The sequence below is a fragment of the Nyctibius grandis genome, chromosome 2, assembly GCF_013368605.1.
Source record: "Nyctibius grandis isolate bNycGra1 chromosome 2, bNycGra1.pri, whole genome shotgun sequence".
Lineage (NCBI taxonomy): Eukaryota > Metazoa > Chordata > Aves > Nyctibiiformes > Nyctibiidae > Nyctibius > Nyctibius grandis.
In genome coordinates this window covers 54,398,577-54,421,653 of record NC_090659.1, presented here as the reverse complement: position 1 = coordinate 54,421,653, position 23,077 = coordinate 54,398,577, and the positions used below count along the sequence as shown (strand labels likewise).

At 37.4% G+C, this 23,077-nt stretch overlaps 1 protein-coding gene across 4 annotated transcripts in view; it reads left to right on the top strand.

Moving 5' to 3' along the window:
• Positions 1 to 23,077, top strand: part of TGFBRAP1 (transforming growth factor beta receptor associated protein 1) — a 39,066-nt gene that overhangs the window by 10,753 nt on the left and 5,236 nt on the right. For all 4 annotated transcript variants that reach the window (XM_068425495.1, XM_068425497.1, XM_068425494.1 and 1 more), the window contains 9 exons: positions 822 to 1,016; positions 2,280 to 2,434; positions 8,338 to 8,420; positions 14,520 to 14,861; positions 16,231 to 16,288; positions 17,581 to 17,724; positions 18,748 to 18,894; positions 20,489 to 20,648; positions 22,270 to 22,703. In XM_068425495.1, the coding sequence (XP_068281596.1) occupies positions 822 to 1,016; positions 2,280 to 2,434; positions 8,338 to 8,420; positions 14,520 to 14,861; positions 16,231 to 16,288; positions 17,581 to 17,724; positions 18,748 to 18,894; positions 20,489 to 20,648; positions 22,270 to 22,703 (1,718 nt within the window). The remainder of the gene's footprint in view (positions 1 to 821; positions 1,017 to 2,279; positions 2,435 to 8,337; positions 8,421 to 14,519; positions 14,862 to 16,230; positions 16,289 to 17,580; positions 17,725 to 18,747; positions 18,895 to 20,488; positions 20,649 to 22,269; positions 22,704 to 23,077) is intronic.

Genomic DNA, 23,077 nt, shown 5'->3' with positions numbered 1-23,077 from the left:
GTGGCGTGTGGTCCAAAAGCAAGTCAAACTTCTGTTAAGCTAGGAGAAGGAAGAAGGATGGAATAGACAGGAGGAAAGATAGTGGCAAAGAAAAACACAAATGAACTGAAGATTTAATATGGGTATTTTGAAGACAGCATAGGAGGTATCAGTGTGATATTAAAGAAATCTTCACTCGGTGCTTGGGTTTTGAGAAAATATGCTTTATATGCAGCCTCTGCATTTTTTTCAAATGATTGAAAGCACAGATGCCTCACAGGAAGTGACTTGTCCCAAGGAGCTGGACCCTCATTCTGTGAAGATTTTCCTGTAGCAAAAGTGAAGAAGTATAAGTAAATTTTTGTCTCTCAACTAAAATGCTGCTTAGATATTTGACACTGCAAGGAACAAATATGCCTGTATGCCAGGCAGTGCAGGTTTGCAGCTCCTTCTGAGGCAGTATTGTTTGAATGCTGGCTCTCACTAAATATTACTGTTTTGAAATGAATTCAAGCTATATAGCATAATTCTTAGAAAAAAAAATCTGAAACTTACTAAACTTGAATATTTCTTGCTAGTTTCTTTCAGTATTCCTCTCTTTTCAGTTTTTGCTGTTGTGTGTTTCTGTGATGAAGGAGAAAGGGAAAAAAAAAATTTTGAACTGTACTAACCAACAGGTCTGTACGGTCCAGGGAGGTGTGATGCTCTGTTGTCATGCCACCTGATACTGCATCTGTTCTTCTGAGGCTTCTTATTTCTGTACCTTGGTAGCCATGCTTCGTGTTGGGAAAATAAGTCTTCAACTAGCACGAGCCTCAGGCTTTGTTTCTCCCTTTTTGTAGGCATGTTTGCAACCGTAGACGGCATTTCACAGCACGCCCCTGTGCACTGGTCAGAGAACGTGATTGGAGCAGCTTTGTGCTTTCCTTACGTGGTTGCTCTCGATGATGAGTTCATCACAGTGCACAGCATGCTCGACCAGCAGCAAAAGCAAACGCTGCCGTTTAAAGAAGGTCACATTCTACAAGAATTTGAAGGTATTAAAAAGGACACTTTTTTGCATCAGTAATTCTGGAACAGCTGCCACCGTGGGCGCAGTCACTTCAGTTTGTTTCTTAAACAAAATATCTAGCAAGCACGTTAACTGTTGAAACTGTTATTGCAAATGCTTTCCTGATTACATTCCTGCAGACTATGATAGGAAAACTTTAACCATCCAAAATTCCACACTTCTAACAAAACTTATGCTCATTAAATGTGCTCTAATTGTCAAGTTAATTCTTGGGTAGGAGTCTGTGGAGTTAGAGATTTTCTTGTAACTTAATTATTTCTTTCAAAGGAGTAATATTAATTTAATGCTGCGAGTCAATAATTGTGAGCTTACACATATTTGTCCATTGGCTATGCTGACAAAGTTCTAACATCTTAAAACTTGTTCTTTTGTATTCCTTTCTAAAATATCTGTGTAAGAGGCTTAAAAGGGGATATTTCGTAAAGAATTGTTAAACAAAAAATACAAAAATTTCTGTTGATCTATTCCTCAGTTAAGAATTCTTAAGCGTGGAATACATTGCGTTGCTGGTTTTTTTTTTCCAGGAGAGCTACAAACTCTAGCACTATGAACTGTATGTTACTTGCTACCTTTGTACAGCTTACATTAGAAAATTGTAAGCCTGTGGAAATATTTGGCAGTTAAAAGTTACTATTCCCTGGAATCACAGAATCACAGAATCACAGAATGTTAGGGATTGGAAGGGACCTCGAAAGATCATCTAGTCCAATCCCCCTGCCGGGGCAGGATTGCCTAGACCATATCACACAGGAACGCGTCCAGGCAGGTTTTGAGTGTCTCCAGAGAAGGAGACTCCACAACCTCTCTGGGCAGCCTGTTCCAGTGTTCAGTCACCCTTACAGTAAAGAAGTTTTTCCTCAAATTTAAGTGGAACCTCCTGTGCTCCAGCTTGCACCCATAATGTGGAATCTGCACACTAGTTTCAGTGGTGGCCTTTACAGCATAGTTCATCATGAGAGGTTATAGCCCATTTCATTAACTCAGAGTGGAACAAAATCTGCTGTAAATAAATAAATTTACCATTATCTCTGTATTTCTGAGATGCAATTTAAGGTAAACTATACTACCTAGTAAATATGGTAACAACAAAGATGAGTTTTGGAACTTTAACACTGTTTAGGTTCTTGTGTCTTAAATAGTAAATCTTAAAGCTTATTTCTGAAATGTGTTGTTTTTTTTTTTTTTTTGTAGAGAATGTAAACTGATTATGTCTGTTTGCTCTGTCCAGGAAAGGTGATTGTTGCTACTAATAAGGGTGTGTATATTTTGGTGCCACTACCTTTGGAAAAACAGATTCAGGATCTTCTAGCTAGCCACAGAGTGGAAGAAGCCCTTGTTCTAGCAAAAGCAGCTCGAAGGAATATTCCTAAAGAGAAATTTCAGGTCTGTTCTTCCTTTAATTTTCATGAAAATATGAATTTCATAGTGGGGCCCATGTATACCAATGGTCAAGTGACTAGAGAGGGTGGGGAGGAATTTATTTACATTGAGGAAAAGTCTGATACCTTTTATGGTTTCAGCCTGAGGAAATAGACACGCTGCTGAACTGGCTTGTGCTTGTAAAGGCTGTGACATTGGCAGCGTTGAATGCTGTTTTCTGCTGGGTTTGGTGTTGTTTTTTTTCCAAGTGTGTAACTTGAAAAAATGGAAAACAAAACAAAACCAAAAAACTAGTGATAGAAAATCCACTGCGATGCTTCATTAGTACTAGGTTTGCTTATTTGCTATTGCTGTTTAAAAAAGTATACTTTTGTTCAAATCAGAATTTCTAGGTTTTACTTTTTTTTATCGGAGATTCTCGCCATATCCTAAACTCCACAATAATACAACTTTGAAGTTAGGTGATGGGAAATCTAAAGTGAATATGTCCTACTTCTAAACTCATACAAGTAGTACTTGTACTGGTGTGTAACTGAATATTTAACATTTTTGTGTGGCGAGATATCTTAGTAACTCTTTGATTAAGAGTGTTGATTAGAGATTTGTACTCATTTCCTTCTACCTCTGGTTTATATTACAATATATATTCTACTGTATTTATTCCTGTTCGTCATTTAGAGACTGAAACTTTGAAAAAGTAGCATGAAATCTCTACTCACCAAGTAGGTGAATGAATATTTGACTTGGTTTCTTTCCTTCTGGAAAAGCAAAATTTGATCTGTAACCTGCAGAAAGTCTGATTTGTTTTTTCTAATATACTTTGGAGCATTTTGTTGCCATTAAAATAGTATCTGTTGTATTACTTTTGGTTTGTTTAGGAAGATGTGAAGTTTGGAACATGACTGTGGAAACTACTGAATTGCAGTGGTCCAAATGATTCAGTCTTTCAGGTTTTTTTTTTTTTCTTTAATTTCAAGTAGTTTTTCATTCCTTGTCATTTAAATTTTGGTCAAGGCCCTTGAAAAGCAGTCATTAAATGAAATTTGTATCAGCGTTAACCTTTAATCAGATCCTTAACTCCTCTGTTGAATGAACAGCTGGGAGGCTGTTGGAAGTAAAAAGCTTGGCCAGAAAAGTGTTTCCATCGTTTTGCTAAGGTACACCTATCTGGAAGTACTTGAAGGTGAAAAGTATTTAGGGAAATACAGAGTTCAGTTTCCAGCATGTTTTATTTTGCATCTTCACTTCCAACTTTTCCTTTTCGATCTGTTTAAAGAAGCAAACCAAAGTCCTGCTGTGAGGACAGGATTCGTGATCTAATCAATGTCTTCTATGTATGATGACCTCTAAATCTCTAATTATTTCTTTCCAGTTTATATAGATTTAGTGTGGGAGATTTCTTTCTGTTTTGCCACAGGATGAACTGTAATTCATTAAAATACATGATATAGAATCTCATTCCTCCTAAGTTTTCTTGCATTTAGGATTTTTCTGTCTTTAGGATAAATTACTTTCTGTTCATGTGTATCTTGTGTGCACAATGTCTGTCTTCCTGAAATTACAGTTTGCAAGAATATTGTAAGTTCTCTCTAACTTAACATGCTTTTAAGGGTGTTCAGTTACTTTGAGTCAATGCTACAGCTGAAAAACAGAAAACTCACTACTTGCAAGCAAAATAGCCCATTCTAGTTCTGGGCTGTATTTGCAAACTGATATTAACCAGCTTAAACTGATGGAGTCTCACACTGACTCGTATTAAAATGACTGAACTTGGGTTAGTTGTTGAGATGTTAGTCCAGTTTTTCAGAACTTATCTGTAGTTGGAAATTTAACTTGTTGAGCTTGCTTTCTAATGCTCTGATGCTTAATGCTGTCACTACAGGTTTGTTACAAGCACATCAGACTTTCTTTTACTGTACTCTTGCATAATATAAATCTGTTGGAGTTCAACCAAATTACATGCGTTACATATGTCTTTGGCAACATTTCTTTGGCATACTTTAACTGATCACATAGTCGCTCCTTTCTAACTCCTGTCTAAAAGATATCTTCAGATAATAGATATTAGGTAGATAATAGGTATCTTGTAATAGATGTCTTCGGATATGTATTTTGTAAGCTTTACTGATTCCTAAGTAGCTGACGCTTTCAAGGCCTTATTTTGCCATTTTATATGAGCAGTGGGAAGGAATGCATAAGTTTGGTATTAAGGCACTTGGTCTGGCCACTATAATTTGTCCATACAGAAGAGTGATAGTAATTGTCTGATACATGTAGTATAGTGGCCCCTTTTCCACATGCTGCTTTAATTTCTGCAGTTCGCAATAGCTCTTGCCATCTTACGTGTGACTTGAACTCAGTCATGGCATTGTAAGACAGTTCTTGATGACATGGGTTTTTTTCCTCCAGTTCAGTACTGCATTGTCATTGCATGCATACACATGTGCGTGCTCTCTGTCTTTATATAAGCAGTATTATATCAGCATAAATATATATATATATGCTGGCAATGCAGAATGATAGTGGGATTGAAACTGTAAAGTACTGTACTCTCAGAATTATTTGTACAGTCAATATTTATTTATTGGAAAAAAGGAGGTCATGCATTAGTGGCTCTAACCTGTTATTTAACCTGTGGTCCCTGCAGACTGCAAATTTATCTCTGCCATGTTAGATGAAAATTCCTCTGTCTTTGAGCATCAAGAATTAGTGCTAAGTAAAAAACGCTAAGCAGAAGTGTTGCAAGGAGGTGGCTTTGCTGGATATAATTTTTGGTAGAAGAATACAAAGGCCTTTCTACCATGATACCATGAAATGACTGAATACTGCTTGTTAATTTTCCAGGACAACTGAAGTTTGCAGAAATCATGGTTGATGGTAGTGAAGACCTTGGTTAGCTTGACACACATCTTGCATAGGTATCTCTCTTTTTTTTTTCCTTCTCCTTTCTTTTTAGTTGCAAAAAACTTAACTGCACCCAAACCTGACCAAAAGCTGAAGTGACTTTGCCAAAAAGATTTTTTTTTTCTACAATCTAGTTAGTAATTCTGACCACTTTAGAAAGGAGTTTTCTAGCAGTTGAGAGAATTAAAGCTTCACTATGGCTATCGTGCTTCAGCAGTCATCTTTCTGTTTTCATAGAATCACAGAAGGGTTTGGGTTGGAAGGGACCTTAAAGATCATCTAGTTCCAACCCCCCTGCCACAGGCAGGGACACCTTTTCACTAGACCAGGTTGCTCAAAGCCCCATCCAACCTGGCCTTGAACACTGCCAAGCAGGGGGCATCCACAGCTTCTCTGGGCAACCTGTTCCAGTGTCTCAGATACAAATTAATACAAATCTTATTTCATGTTTTTGTAGCTAGTTTTTTAGTGTGAATTCAGTCAACAATATAGAATTTGCTTAGAGCACTTCAAGTCCTATGGTGGTTCTTCAAAAATGATAGAGGAATAAAAAATGTGTTGAATTTTGACTAAGTATAACTTAGTACCTTTTAAAAAGAACCCTGTTACAGTATTCTGGCAAATGGGTCTCGAAGAACTCAAGATGTTTTTTCTATCATAAACAAAAGTTAACTGTATGTGGTTGGCATATAGGTCTAGCCTGTTTTTAAAAACCTGTGAAAAGAGAGAATATTGAATTTTAAACAGATAGTCTGGTCTGTTGGTTCCATAATCTTTACCACAGGACATTGTAATGTCTCGTGTTTATCTTGTTGGCTAAAAATCAAACTGGATACTCCCTATCCCATCATTGCATCTTTAAAAAGTTTGGAAATTGTCTGTAGATGTTCTACGGCTTTTTTGTTGTGTGGCTTTAAGGGACAAGAGAAGATATGTCAACATTTAAGTGAAAGTGAATACCACTTAATCAGTTCAAATGTAAAACTGGTTCCATGGGCCTGTGCTTACACTATCAACAAGCTCTTTTCATCTTCTAGTTGAAAAGATTACTGTACCAACTAAGCTCTACAATTAAAGCAGTATTTTCAGTGTCTTACACAAATTCAAACTTAATTCCAATATCCTAATGCACTAAATATGCAAGTATTGATGGTCACTCCATTGCAAAGATTGAAAACAGACTTCAAAAAACCAAAACCAACCTACTTTTGATACTAGTTAGCAAGGTGAGAAATGTTTGTACTTCAGTCCTCCCTGGAAAGTCTAAGGCCAGATTTTGAAGTTTTTTTGGTGCCACAAGATGCAGATAGTTGCAGATTGAAATCCTTTACTGGCATCCTTAAGAATGTGACCAGATGGGTATTCATCAGCTCACAAATTACCATTTATTGATGTAATAACACAGTCATAAATCCAAAATATTTAGGATATTTTGTGAGTTAATCACCTGAGGTAGTTTTACTTTATTACTGTAATTAAATTCCCTTTTAGCTTTAATTAACTGTATTTTGAATTAGTACACTTGGATGTAAAGCATAGTAACATTAATTAATATAAAGATGTCATGAAGTATTGTTCTTTTATTTTTACATTGTTACTTTTGTCTGAAAAGGTGTGCCAGATAGCATTTCCCTCTGTTTTCCCTTCTCTCCCCCACACTGGGGAGGCAAGAAAAGTCCCACAACCTTACAAATCAATAGGTTTTAACGGCTTGCTAATGATCAAGATTGTTTCCTTAAGATAATCCATTAGTAAAGCATGCACAGACTAAATGGACTTAAGCCAAGCTTTTCTCTTGGTAAATCCACAATCTTTAGTCAAGGTGAAAAATCACCAGTTAGAATATCAGTCTACCCTACTTGAGGCCTGGCACTAGCAATTTCTTCCTGGAATACGTTGCTAATGTATTGCAGTTTCTCTGGGTATTTCCATTGAAAATGGGAGTTTGTTATTAATAACAGCATTGATGTACACTGGTAAACATTAGAAAGCTGTATATTCATGAGAAAGTTGAAGGGAAAAACTGAGGGCATGTGGATTTAGCTGGGTCTATTTGCAAAATACCGGTGTCATCACAAACGGTGGATGCTTTGCAGAGCACAGTTTAGGTTCTTTGCTTTTAGTAATTGTCTTTTGCGGTTGGGAATGCTCTGGGCACGAGGGTTTCCTTTAATCTCGCAGTAACTAATTGACCATTCAGATTAAAGTAGTTTTGTGTTCTTTTTTCTAGTGAACTTCCTGTAAAGTTTTTTCTATCAAGGCATGACCTTAACAGTAAAACTTCATAACACATAGCTTTTCGTATGGTTTACTTGTGCTCTTCTTTTTAACCATATAATTATGTGCATTGCATAATGTACTGTATATTGGATAAGTTGAACTGCTTTGGAAGGATTTTTATTAAAAACCAAAACCGACCAAACAAAAAAAATTCCCACAAAAAAAAACAAACCTCGCAGAAGGTCAGAAATGTGATCATCATCTGAGGATTAGACTGTGAGAATCACCAGCAAGGCTGCTGCAGAAGTGAGGTGAGACAGGGAGAAAGTTGGCTCTGTGGGGTCAAGTGGGACCACCCTTGAGTTTAAATCTTTTTTTGTGCCTGCTGAATCATGGGGAACTTCAAAGGTGACCCTTGGCTTTTAGGTTTGCAGATACCACAAGCAAAAACTTGAGGCAAGTCAAACTGATGTCAGATAAGTCCTTATTTGAATAAGAAGACTTAAACTTGCTATTTGTTGACTTTTGCTTTTAGTAAATACTTGTGAATAGTGTTGTGGTCACACACTTTTGTGTAAGAAACTGAGTCTGGGCAGCAGATACAGGTAGATACAATTTAAAATGTGGAGGATCAAGGCTCTATTTTGCATGTAACTTGACAGGTCTGGTTGAAGATCATTTGTTCAGTGTTTTTGGCAGGCAGTTATTGCAGTAGTGACTAGCACTATGTAAAAAACTCCTTACAAATATAATAAACCTTTTTCCCCCCTTCTCTTTCATAGGTAATGTACAAACGAATCCTGCAGCAAGCAGGTTTTATACAGTTTGCACAGCTTCAGTTCCTTGAAGCAAAAGAACTCTTCAGGTAATTGTGTGACAAGAAATTTATTAATTTATCTTCTTTAAATAAGGAGTTAGTGTTCTTCGTTTTAAATACTTAGTTGCTTGAATGTTTTTTGATTCAGATGTGAATTCACTGTGATAAAATAGTTTTGTTGGGGGTAAAAGCAGAGTAACATTGAAACAACTTTATAACTGAAGAGTTAATGCAATTGATTTTTTGGTATGCTAACATACAGTAGCATTAAGGCTGTAATCCTGTAATCTGAGTGTTGTATGTGTGATTTTTTTACTTTATGCCCATGAAGGTCAAGGCTTTATTATTGAGCCTCTGCTGTGATTTACAGCATGAACATTGCCTGGTTATTTTTTTTTTTTAAAGAAAAAACTTTTAACAGAAAGCTACAGTTTAAATACTAGTTACAATTTAAATATTACTGACGCAATTGCACTATTTTTTTTGAGGATGCTGATACTGAATTTGTTTTAACACTTGTTCTGCTAGGCCTTTTCCATAAGACAGATTATTTGTTCTTGAAGTCTGTACTAACCTTCCCAATTCAGCTGTTTCAGCCATCACTTGTTTACCAATTGACTTTGGTGCTTCACTTTCATTTTAAAAATGCTGCTCGTTGTCTTTATTTTACCTGATAATTTCATTTCTGCTAGCCATGCCTCATCCTGTGATGGGGTGCTGTCCAGAGTTAGTGTAATCCATGCTGACCACGTGAAATAACTCTCCTTGTTATCTGCTGAAATTCACTCTAAATCAGTTTAGACTCTATGGAATAGAATTAAGGTTAGACAATTTTCTCTATATTGTAAGTGTGTACAGTATAGGAAAAAAGTTGTCGATGAGTTTATGGACATGTATCAAGGAAAGTAAAGCTTTGAGGAATGATGCTACTGATGAGGGACTTTGCCATTTTGCCGCCTGCTCACCAGGATAGTGGGAGACGCTGGTGTTGAATGCGCCATGTACACTGAGTGAAGATTAGGAAATGACAGGAAAGGCCTGAACAGCATTTAGTGGCAATTTGTTTTGACCACATCCTCTTTCTGTGTCACCTTGTAATTTTTGGCATTAGTGAGCAACTTGCAATCTTTCACCTCCCTGTCAGCTTCCAAACATTAGGCTGAATTGCTGCTGTGTTGTGTATCTGAAGTAGAAGTACAAGCTGTACATAGTTAGGAATCCTTTACAGCATTCCCACAAAGCCCTTCCGTGTGGCTTTCCAATGGACTTTTTTTCATTTTTTTTTCAGTGTGGACAGCTTTGGTAAAACAGCTTGTTGAGGTTGTACTGGCTATAAAGTGTCTTCATTGTCTAGGTGTGGTTAGGTGGCCAGACTTTTATAGCTCTGCAGCTGTCTTGACTATGGCTGACACTTCAACTTTTTTTCTATCACTTTATTCCACCCCACCTGGCAATAATTCCCTGTGGGGTCTAATCTGGGGGCCCCACTTCTGGTAGTGGCCCAAGGATCTTTTAAAAGCAGTGAAAAGGGGGAAATGTATCCTGCAAGGAGCTCCAGCACCTTGTGGAAGGAGCCAAGATCAGTTATGCAGCCTCCACTCAACTAGCAGCCCATCTGACAAATGAGCTTTAATGAACAGGATTGTGGGAGCTCCTCTATAGAAAGAAAAACGTGCTGTCCAGGCATGAATTTTGGAGCTGAGTCGGCATCCCAGGGTGTTCTCTTCCTCTAAAAGCTGCAACTCCAAAGCAGAACAACTGTTCATGAATTGCTCAAGTCTGCTGCGGGGAGAAAGCAAAGATAAGGTTTCTGTGCTTTTTTTTCTGACCAGCCATACATAAGCTATAGCAGAGTATTTTGGTGCCTCTGAAAAACTCCTTATGGAAACCAGGTTCCCTGATCTTCAGCCCTGGTGGACACATCCGGTTTGAGTAATATGTGGTTATGCCCTGATATACGCTCTATCAATCTTGTTAATTTTAGACTTGCTGATGCTCAGAGGAAGAATGGGAAAGATAATGGCAGTCTATGCAGACACTTCCTCCCATCCCCTTGTGTTGCTCTGCAGGTGTTTCAAGCTAGTGTTAGGAATAACTTCAGTCTTAAAATTCCAAAGGGAAACTTGGTACCTATCTGAGAAAAAAATGGATTTAGCAGTTAAACAGAGTAGCAGCAGTATCTCCAAGAACTTGATGTGATGTGGACCTACTTCTGGCCATACATGGAGTGAGATTGTCTCACTTCTCAGAAATATCTGTCAGTTACAGGCTAGCAGGTGAAATTATTATATTGGACTAAAGGTCTTGTTTCTTGCATCAATAATCCTTCTTGGATAACCTTGTCAAGATACAGTTATATCTTATGCTTTAAGTTAATAGTTCTTAAATACTGAAACTTTTAAGAGGAATACTTTGCTGCTAAGTTCCTTTTGGTTATGCCGATAATGCTGAATGCAGAAGGAGGCTGACAAAAAGGAAGGAAGTGGTAGCTTTATTGAAACTCAGATAGTTCAACAAAGGGAGGAGAACTTTCTTCAGCTGGATCTGTTAATCTTAAACTGTGTGAGCTGTCACAGTGGGGCCTCTTTGGTCTGACAAATTCTGTTATAAGCAATAACAGAATTGTGATTGTGTTATATAGTTGTGATTTATATATTATATTTTTGCTATTTCATATTGCTGTCATTGGAGGCTTGCATGCAGTTAGACCAATCAGCAATGTTTGGCAGGCTGTTTTTGCTGAGTTCGAGATGTCTTTCTGAGAAGTTGGTAGCTGTCACAGTGAAACCATTTCTCTCCAGTGTATTTGGTTATGTCCTTTCACTGGTTAGATGTTGCTTGCAATCTGACACACCAGATACTGGAACTTTTCTAAACTTTGTTGCTCTTTTTAACAAATCAAAATGTTAACTCTTTTCAGTGTTATCTCACTTGGGAAGGGCTATAGAGAGACTTACAGCTAAAATCTCTCCTACACTGGAAAGGTTAAAAAATTGCTGGTACTTATAGCTGGAGGCATAAGAAGTAAGCCTCAGTGAGATCTACATCTTAAATGTGATTCAAGAATATAAGCTTCTATTACAGCCAGGGGGATCTAGGCAAAACAGCTAAATCATGTAGGCTGCTTTGACATCTCAGTTGTCTGTAAATCTGGGGGTTTGAATTTAAACCTAAGTTTCCTGAAAACTTGTAGATTCTGCCTGTTGCATTGTTTGTATATATGAAGCCCAAAAAGACCTAATGCAGAATTACTCAGAGGGAAGTTGCCTCTTAACATTGACAGCTTGACTTGTCTGAAGAGCCTGTTTTCTACTTTGTGATAGGTTGCTAGCTCTGTTTTGCTAAACCTGAGATGCTAGAAGCTGAAGACTCAAATGTGTCTTTCAAGGAAGATGAGGTCCTTTATAGCTGCTCCTGAACTGTTTCTTCCACGTGTAGTGGAAAGAGCCAAAGCCAAAAGGCATCCACAGATCCCAGGAGCCATAAGCCTTGAGATGAATGTTAACCATTCATGCAGGTGGGGTCATTGTTTAGTATTTGGTATTTTTCTGAAGAAGTTTGTTGTGGACAATACTGTGCTTTTAAGGAGGCTGCTCGAGTGCCTGTTACCATTGCTGTGGGGAGAGCAAAACTGTACAACGTGAGCTTGAGTCAGACCTGATGAGAGAGCCACTGGTGATTCACAGCCCAGGGTTTGGGCTAGCCTGAGTTGGAAGCTAGTTTTGGTTCTCCTTTTGGAAAGAGATGGTCATTAAGGCCAGAATCTATGAAGTTCAGAGGTGAAGTAGCTGACTACTTCCTTATCTAGGAAAAGTTGTATGGTAAGATGAAAGAATACAGAAGCTACTGTAGAAGTTGGAAAATGATTTAGAACTTATTAAAAGTGTCATGTTAAATATAGCATTTTTAACTTCTTCATCTGTCTCCATGGTCATAGTTTCCTTCTCAAGCTTAGGCTATCTCCAAATACTTGACAGCATAGCCAGCAAGGGAACCAGTGTTTATACTTGGATTTCTGCAGATTTATCAAGACTCCTTGCTTCTCCACTAATTCTGAGTAGCCTGTTAATGTTATTCAGGTTATGGGTTAGCATTTGTTATAAAACAAATCAGTGAAGAACCTTGGAGGGAAAAAAAAGAATCTTTAAATAGGATTCATTTCCTAGTGTAATACTTCTCATGTAATGTATTTTGTCTGGTGGTCCTTGGGTCTTAAACTTTAGTGAGTAGTTGGAGCAGCCAAAGCTGCGGTTAGATTACTGTAACGAGTTCATACTGAAAGCCCAAATGCTCTTTGAACCATCAGGTTACACCACCAATAGAACTTGCTACTTCTTAGTTATTCTGTCTCTTAAAAAAAAGTCCTCATCTACTTGTGAGTTCCGTCATAATGTAGATCTAAAAATTTCAAAACCAAATATCAAGTCTGAAAAGAGGGATTAAAAGGAAATTTAAACTGCAGAAATCTGTAAAGTAGACATGAACACTTTACTCTTGTTAGAGGCTGGCCTTTCTAGTGTAGAGGTGTTTTTTTAGGCAGTAGGAGCTCTGAAAGACTTGCTATTCACACCTCTTCTCACAGGAAGGCTTCCCATGTTCAGATTTTTCTCTGTTGAGGTCCTCTATTGTTCGCATTGCTGTTCTCATGCTTTGCAGTTACTAGGTTCTGGAACAGGATACTTGCTGCTTTTAAATTCGCTGTTGCTGCTGTCTCCCAGAACTTCATTCTTCTGGTATAGATTTTTGTAGCCAAAGGACAGTATTTACTCTTTTAAAAGTTCTAAATAGGTGTTGCCATGGTGATGCTTCCTACTAGTTCATATTTACTGGATGGTTTTGGAACAGTGTCTCTGGCAAGAAGTGAACAACTCGGGGCATGCCTCACTGCTTTAGCTGCTTTACAGTAATAGGGGAGGAATTCGCCTGCTTGTGAGGATCTTTCACACTTTATTGCCTGCAGAAATCTGCTTCATCTACTTCCATGGCTATAACTTGTTTCTTTTTGGCATTCGTTCCAATCAAGGTTGTGAAGGGAAAATCTTTCTGAGGTTGCTGATCACCAGATAGATAAGAACTATTTTTTAAAAGTTTTATGTGCAAATAATAGTAGCTAACCAGGGTATCTTTTAGAGAACTGTCAGTTCATTTTGATTTTTTTTGACAATAGTATCTCCTGCATTTCAGGAGTGTTCATCTTTAAAGATAAATTCTGAATAATGACTTTGACAGTGAAATAAAATATAAATCCTGATTTCTTGCTGTTCTTCTAAAGCAAGGCCTGGGAGGAGGAGTCATTCTAGCTGTGAAAACTGGGGAGTTGTTTGCCATGTGTGAAAAAACTTCTCATTTTATTCTTCTGTCACAACACGCATTCTTCAAATGCTTGAGGAATTTCTTCAATCTAGGCTGAAAGAAAAATGTTTTGTGTAGCATATCTGTGTTACAGCTTGCTCGTAGATAAAGTATAGATGCCCTTCACATGCAAAGTGGAAAAGCCAAGGCCTATGCCTGTACAACAGACCACTACTTATTGGTTTGACGGACACGTAATCAGTATCCACGGTTCATTTTCAGAGCCTCCTTAAGAAGTGAGATGAAAGAGGAATTTGGTGCATTTTAGGATTGGGGAAAATGTTTTCATCATCCAAACATGTTCTGAAAGCTTTAGTTTTCTACAGGAAGCTGCTGTTTTCTACAGAATTGCACTTGCACAGTCTTTGTGGCTTGCCTGAAAAGGTTCACTCTCTCCATTTTTTTTTTTGCCTCCATCAGAAGACTAAGTCCCATAATATATGGGACATTCCTAGGAACTGCACTAAGTCTGTTCAGCTGATTTTTGTATATGGCACAGAACAGCTGTGGTATGTTAAAAGCAAAAGGCTGGCCAGTCTCTGAAATCTCAGAGCTTTCAGTGTCTAGAGGAGGAAAAAGAATGATAAGTTTGGATAGAAATAGCAAAAAAAACCTAAATTTTGTGCTGAATATATTTTCTCCAGCATAGAAGTCAAAAACTTTTAGAAACTGACAACCTGTCAGTGTCCTGACTCTAAGCATATGTGAGCACACATTCCCAGTATGTTATTTTTTTGTGCCTATGTATACTTTTTCTTTCTTTTTGCTTCATCTAGTTTGACACTGTAATTGCAGAAGCGGCCAGCTTGATGTCCGGGAGCTGATCTCTCTCTACCCCTTCCTGTTGCCTACTTCCTCTTCATTTATACGGTCTCATCCCCCTCTGCATGAGTACGCGGACCTAAACCAGCTGACCCAAGGGGACCAGGAGAAGATGACAAAATGCAAACGATTCCTCATGAGTTACTTGAATGAAGTCCGCAGCACTGAGGTTGCAAATGGCTACAAGGAAGATATTGACACAGCTTTACTCAAGCTGTATGCAGAGGCAAATCATGAAAGCCTGCTGGATCTGCTCGTTTCGGAGAACTTTTGTCTTTTAACAGATAGTGCTGCCTGGCTGGAAAAACACAAAAAGTGAGTGGATTTTTTGAGTATTGCACCTTTGAGACCAGAGGGAAAATTGTCTTAAATGCTGTTGGCTTCTTGAGCAACATGTTCGAATCCTTGTAGTTTCTGTGCTTTCAGGTCCAAAAGACAACTTGGCCTGACTTGTCAGCATTTAAAAACGTTGGCAAAAAGGTATTAATTGACAGTCTGAGGAAAAGGAAATGCATTCTGTCTTATGCTGGTAAATACAGAGTTCTCCCTGAAAGTTATGTCCAACACAAAAATAAAGGCTTGGTACAAATTAGGGGGGGGCGGGGAGGGAGGTGGGCGTACTTATTTGTTTGCCCTTGTGACAATGTGAGAGTTGAATGGATGCAGTAGTGGTACTGGGACAGAATGAAAAGATGCCTTAAAGCGTGCACTACCTTGGGTAGAAACTATTAACCAGCTAGTGGCTTTAAAATTGCAGTTACTTATTCAGAGAAAGAGATCTTACTTTTGAATTGCATACTTTCTGTGCTCCCAGTGATTCATCAAAAGGAGGTTGCTTAAGATGATTGCAAATTACTTCAAATTGGAAGTGCCAGCAGGTGGAGAATTGACTGTCATTAAGCAGGAAATGCTAGGTAGTAAATGTGTAAAATACAAACTCCAGCTGTAGGTAGTGTCTCTGTCTTAAATTTAATTTCTTTAATCTTTAAACTGAGTGGGGCAGTCATAGGAAGTACAGTGGTGAGGAGTCATCTTTCACTGTGGTTAGATTTAGGGTAGTTTCATTTATTTCAGGTGTTTTGTTAAATCCTCTTGGTAAGTATAGTTTGCATGGCAAACTTTTGCAAGTGTGAATGATAGAACATCATTCCATGAGAACAGCCATTACAGAAATTTGGCTTTATTTTTATTACAGTACACAAAAAAACCCTCTGTAATGGCACTGTACAAAGCTCTTCTTTGCCTGACTTGATTTCATACTACGGTAAAGAAAAAAATGTTTTTGATAGTAAAACAGAGTTTTAAGTAAAAGCATCATAAAAATTGGATTTAATGACACCTGATTAACTATTGGAGGAATATTTATTTGGAGCTGTGTGTTAGTCTGTATATAAAATTCAAAGAACGGCATGGGAATCCTCTCTGATTTGACACATACTTTGTTTAAGTTGGAGCTATTAACTAGAAACTGCCCTAGAGACAGGAGAGACACAGGCACATTTCTAGGACAGAACTTCTCTCCTTTGATTCTGAAAAAGAGCCAACAGACACTTGTCCAAGTGTAGACCTGGCATGTACATGTCACTGTAAAGCAAATATTTGTTATATTCTGTGCTAACCAAACCATAATGAAATTGGTAGGAAAGATCTAGTGATTTTAATATTATTTTATTTTTCTATACAGGTATTTTGCCCTTGGTCTCCTGTATCACTACAATGGTCAGGATGCTGCAGCACTTCAGGTTAGAATAAAGCTTTTAGTGTTATCTGTAAAACATTCCAAAATACCAGTTTACCTCTGAGATAAAAATCTGAGGTGCTAATTTATCTGTTTGAAAAGTAGTGAGGTGTATATATAAGAGAAACTTATGCTAAGACTTCCTTGAATAAATTAATGTGCTAAATATGAAAAACGTGAAGAGCTTACTGAAGATGACACCTATTTAGATGCTTGTGTGCTATTTTTTAAGCAAAACTGTGCATACCAGAACATCTGTTTGTACACTTAAGATGTACAGAAGCACTAAAATAATCAAGAGACCACTTTAAAAGGTGTTTGAGGGACTTCAGGAACATATCCTGTGCTGATTACTCTGTATGCACATAGCAAAGCAGTCTTGTAATCTCATGGCAGACGCTAACAGCAATGGGTGAACACATTCTGCAAGATCTGTGGGTTTCAGCTGGGTTAGTAATCCCTTTGGGAACCCCCCTTCTGACCTCACTAAGATGAGCAGTAGTCTGTAGATTGCGGAGCAAATAATTTTGTTATTCCTGTCTGCAAAACTTCATCTAGAAAAATTAATATGTTCTTGATCAATAAAGAGCATGTATGTCTCAGACTATATCCAGTACCTTAAGTAGCTTGCCTTAGTGTGTGACTTTTTGAGTAAGTTAATCACAGTAACACTGTCAAATGCATTCAAGTCAGTTATGTAAATAGTAATTTCCTTAGCAGAAAACCAGTAAGGACAACAAAAACAGTGTGTACCTTTTGGTACGTGCAAGATATTTTTCTTTATGTTTCAAGGAACAAGATTTATTGCTAAACTGGTCTGCTAGATGTGACACCTTTTAATTCCAATTATAATGTATATAAAAATAATCTGACATGGTAGTTAAAGTTCTTCAGCCAAAATGAAAGAAGAGTACAAGATCAGGTTTTCTTCTAAATTGTTTGTATCATTTGCTTTTAATCTTGCACACACAGAACACATGGAAAGCATACCATGCATTGGAGAAAAGGACTTGTATTAAAAGCTTTCTTTGTGATTAGTTAACTTTTCCTGAAGTATTTGATGAATCACTCTCAGAATGAGAACCCACATGATACGGAATCTGAATTAGTTGAATATGGCAGGTGCAAGAAAAGCCTGTGATGGAGAGGAGGCATAAATTTAGTGCAGTGTGGTCCCTTGCAATTGGTATTCCTAGGAGCAATTTCTAATTCCACAAGTACCAATAGCTAATACTAAGTATTGGGAGAGCTAGTACATGTTTTAAGCACTTTAATCTGTGTGTGTTTTTGTTGCAGTTATGGGTGAAAATAGTTGATGGAGACATTCAAGATTCTACACGTTCGGATCTCTATGAATATATAGTAGACTTCCTTACATTCTGCTCAGACCAAGATCTGGTGTGGAAATACTTTGAATGGGTTTTACAAAAAAATGAAGAGGTTTGTGATTGGTGTACTTTTCACAGAACGTCATAAATATAATGTATTTCCCTGCAGTGGTGTTTGGGCAACACTTGAAAGCTAATTGGACCATTTTGGCAGAATGTTTCATGCCTGTTAAATAGTGATCAACAGGAGAAAACTTCCAGGTTTCTCAGTTCTTCTAAGTCCCTCTGTTAACAAGTGCTAGTGATGATTGCATCTTTTTCTTCTGAAAACAAAGTCTAGGTCTTCTATACAATGAAAGATACAGCACGTCTTCTGTTTTTCTTCATATTAAGCAAGATAATTTTCAGATCTTAAAAATGTAAAAAAATCACCTAACAACTTAACTGTTGTTGCAGTTTCTTTTTTAAAAGGATTCCAGGGATGGGTGATATCTTGTGTACACTAGGATGTAGAATAAATAGCCTTCATTCAAGACAAAACCTCATTGCTATAAGAATTAACTTAATCCATCAAAATTTAAAAAATAATTTTGTAACACCCATTAGCGTGCTGTGCTGTTAAATGGGATGCTTGATGCTGTATCAGGCAGTCAGTGCTGCTGGAACTTGTCACTGCCTAATTTGTGCTAATTTAAAGCTGAGTTATTACATGCAATGACAGATTTCTAAACTTTTGGTCTTCATAGAAGTCTCTTGCTTTGTGTATATCGTTACATTTGATAAGGCTGTAAACATTCTGGTCTCTAACTTACACTTTCTTGCTGCAAAGGCTGAAGTCTCTTGTTCTACTGTTACGCAGATCAATACTTTTTGTGGCTGGTGGAGGTTGTGCCCAACACAAGATTTATAGGCTGGACAATGTATAGACTATGAATTGAGGTAATGGAGATAGGAATGAGAGAGATCATGAAGCACAGAGTAGTGTAATCTTGATGGTGTTGAGCAGGATTTTCTGTTGTTTATCTTTCAGAATAATGTACTAACTAATCTGATAGTGCTATTAAATAAGTATTTAAAATAAAAAGGTAATAAAATAGTTGCCACTGAGTTCATAAATGCAATTAACTCTTTCTAGGTTGGCATACAGATTTTCACTAAAAGGCCTTTGGAAGAACAGGAGAAAAACAACATTAATCCAGATGATGTCATCAGTTGCCTTAACAAATATCATAAAGCACGTGTTAAATATCTAGAACATCTAGTGTTGGAAAGAAAAATAGAGGTGAGTCCTACAAGAATACTAAAAATAGGCATAAGATTCAGAATGCAGACTATGATGAACAACTCTGAAAAAAGCCAAAGTCTAGAAGAAATAAGCATAATTTGAAGGCTTTCAGATGTACTCAGAGTAGGGAAGGAGTGGTTTTAAGATTAAAGTAGATGATGAGGAGTGGACACCTGCATTGTTTTTAACTTTTCAACTCTTACGATGTCAAGACAGTTGCTTACCTCCCATCAGAGGTTTTTGGGGTTTTTTTTCCCATCTGATTTTTGCGTACTTTTCTGTTTCACCGATGAGGCTCAAACCTCCATCTGGTAAGATCATAGAAAAATGGTTGAGCAACTGCTAATCCTATTGCACTGTGGCAGCGATGTACTAAAATTGCTAATTCAGTGTTTTACATGTAGATCTGTTTTATTCTGTCCTTCTGGAGAGATTTGAGCAATTAATGATAGAATTAAACCATGCACCTCTGTAGAATTCCAAGCCACTCTAGATGTTGAATGTCTAAAAGATGTGTTCACAAGTTGTGACAGTGTGTGTATTCTACCTTTGGGTTTTTAAGTACAATACAGAAGCAGACGAACATTAGGGTACTGGAATATGAGATGTTTTAAGCACAGAAGTTACTTTTAACCTGCAAGTAAATCAAGGAAATGAACACTGAAAGAACTCAGCAGAACTGATGACCAGCTCACTAATTTACATTCTTCAAATGCACATGCTAGGTCAATGGTTTCCCTCTGTCGCTATTGCGAATGTGTCAAGGTGTGTGACACCATGACGGATGAATGTGCTAGTTTCTGATGTCATTAATATTTTCAAACTTTTTGAGTTAAACATATTGCCTTGTAGAATATTTGTAACAAAAATAATTTATAATTAAATCTGCTCTACTTGCTAGTAAAGGCTGGGTTATGAATTGATTTGGTCTTTAGAAAGTACTAGGTTATTGTGAATGCTTTAGTGAGAATGTTTCAAACCGTCAAATCATCAAGTTGTCTCTGTGAATATTGGATAGTGGATAACACAGAAAGCATTGTGCCTTCACAGTGCTTGTCTGCCTCTGGTGGCTTTCTCAAATTTTATGGCAGAAATAGAAAAGGTCAAAGAACATACCTGAATATGAGGAAGAATTAATTAGATCAAAATTACTCATTTTACAAGAGAAATAAAAGGAGAAGACACAGTAGAGATCATACTTGTACTCAAAGGAGAGAGATCTGCTTTACTGCATTGACTTTCATTAGGTGAACTTTTGAAAGGAAGTAATTTTTGCACAAGAAGAGCTATTTATAGAGCTTGTTTATCTGAGGTGAAGAGAGGTTTAGGAATAAGGTGTTTCATATCTGCATTTTGGAAATATCTGTATTAATGAAATAGAGAATCCCATACTGCAGGTATAGTGTATTTTGTGAAGCTGGTCTGAATAAGTGGTCTATCTGCATGAACAAAAGACTTTCTGATTAATTTGAATTAAATAAATTAATTAAATCACATTTCTATGTAACTATGTAAATATTCATCACTGGTTTTGGTGGGGAGAAGGGGTTGTCTTTGTAAACTGAGCTAACATTGTTCTTTTCATCTGTAGAAAGAAAAGTACCATACTCATCTAGCTGTCTTGTACTTGGAGGCAATACTTAAGCTAAAAGCTGTGACTACAGATAATTGTACAGAAACAACTGAACTGCTGTTTAAACTGCGCAGTCTTCTTCAGAAATCTGATCTTTATAGAATTCACTTTATTTTGGGTAAGATGCATGTTGTCTGTTATAAATGCTATATGTCAGTTCCAGCAGGAAACAAAATGAAGTCCTCATGAGGATAGAAAACTTAAAAGATCTGGGGTTTCTAGGTGTATTTGGTTGATAGGCTTACCGTCTGTATTTCTAACAGACACGAGTTAATTTAGAAAGCGTATCTGGTAGTGTTGTATTTGATCTCCCATAGCTCATGAGGTACAATGGTATGTTTGCCACTGCACCAAAGACAGAATACCATAACTGGCTGGAAAAAATATCTTCATTCAATTATCTTAATTTATAGTCAGTTTCTTTTTAATGATGAGCATGTAACTTGTGACAGTCTTTTGCAAATGGAAGACTTACAAGTTTATTTGTTAAGCGGTCTGTTCCTCGGTGAACTGAAGCGAAGCTTTGAGGAATCTGATTACCAAGGACTTGTTTGTTGTCCGTGACCCACTCTCACCCTGAAAGCTGGGGTTCATGCTAAACAAAAATATGAGCATCTTTTTGAGTGAAAAGTACAAAATATGTCTTACTGTTGGTATAAGGCAAGCAACAGTTGAGCTAAATTTTTTCCTTTGGCCAATGCTTATAATGGCTAATTTTTAATGTTTCATCCGCAGGAAGAGTGTATGAAAGAGAAATGACTTGTTATTGCACTGAAAGATGTTAAATGTTTTTCTGACATTTAGTGGAAAAATCCAGTGAACGTGGAAATAAAAAAAGCTGAGTAGCAACTAAAATAATTTACCAACATTTAATGTCCTCTTGCCTTTCCAGTCAGCAAAACATTATATGACAGATAATGTACAACTATAACACAGTCATTGAAACTCTTGCTCTTTTTCATCTTCTAATTTTTAACCAATTTTTTAAGGGCAAGAGTTACAAGACAGATTATTCTCTTGAAATCCATGTACTCCAAAACACAGGATTTCTTACATGACAATTCTTACCTTATATGAAGATGACACCAATGTATGCTAGTGCTTGATAACCAAAATATTTTGGGGAGAAGAACATTGTATTTCCATACCTTTTACAGAGGCCTATGCCAAATCTTTATTACCTTTACAATAAGTAGAGGATTTTCTACTTTATCTTGAAATGCCAGATGAACTTGCCATTCCCCCTGCCTGTCACTGACACTTTAAACTGTCAGACTGGATTAAGCTTTTGTAGTGTCCTTTTCTTTAAGGGAAATACTATTTGATCTTTGTTATCTTTTATGAACTTTAAACTGTTCAGTAATTTTCTATAATATTGGGAGAAGCAGAGGTTAAAAATACTGCGGCTTCGTCTTAACAGTTGATCATACATGGTACCAGTGTGCACGGAAGTGTGCAAGCCTGACATGCTAGAATTTAAAATGTCAGTTACACTGTTTTTATCACTTGTTATTTAGTAATTTCTTTTTCCCATATTTTGCGGTGCTCTCCTGTTAGAGATGTGTTTCCTTACATCTAGGCATTTTTGTGCTTATGAACATCTGTCCTCTTTATAGCTGCCATCACCCCTGCAAAAATAGCAGGAGTTGAGTTCTGTGGGCTTGTTTGTGTTGACTCTGGGGAAAGGGAGTAGTCGTCTTCGCCACTGAGCAAATATTGCCTTGTTTCTCATTTAACAGACAAAATCCAGGGCACAGACCTTCATATGGAAAGTGCAATTTTATATGGAAAACTGGAAGAACATGAGAAGGCTTTGCATATCCTTGTCCACGAGTTAAAGGACTTCCATGCTGCTGAAGAATACTGTATATGGAACTCTGAGAACAGAGACGTGCAGTACAGACGGAGGCTTTTCCATATGCTGCTGTCAGTGTATCTAAATCCAGGCACTTCGGATTGCACACTAGTCATGGCTGCTGTGGATCTCTTGAATAACCATGCTGCTGAATTTGATGCGGCTCTGGTTTTGCAGCTGGTGCCTGACAGCTGGTCAGTGCAGCTCCTCTCCCCGTTTCTGGCGGGAGCAGTGAGGAAAAGCGTTCATACAAAAAGAATGACTCAGACTGCACTTGGGTTGGCACAAGCTGAAAACTTAATCTACAAACACGAGAAGGTGAGTTGTTTTTTGCTTTTTTTTTTTTAAATAGAGGCACTTTGAAGCTTTACAATTAAGTCCTTTGATATATAATAATCAGAAGAAGTTTGAAGAATTAGGACAAAGTTGTCTTCATGTCATTGGCAATTTTACTTGCTGCATTTATTAGTTTTTGCCATGACTGCTAGATTCAAACCTGATTTTATGCTTTCTCTGTGAAACAAAAGGGAAGGTGGGGGCCTTGAAATAGGAGCAACTTTGGTGAACTTGTGGGCTGAATGAAAGTGAATCTGGGATTTACAGATTAATGAAGTTCTTGCAGAAACTTTAACAGATGTGAGTTAGTGTTTTTTTCGGTGGGGTTGAGACCTGTCAGAATTTGCAAAAAAGTT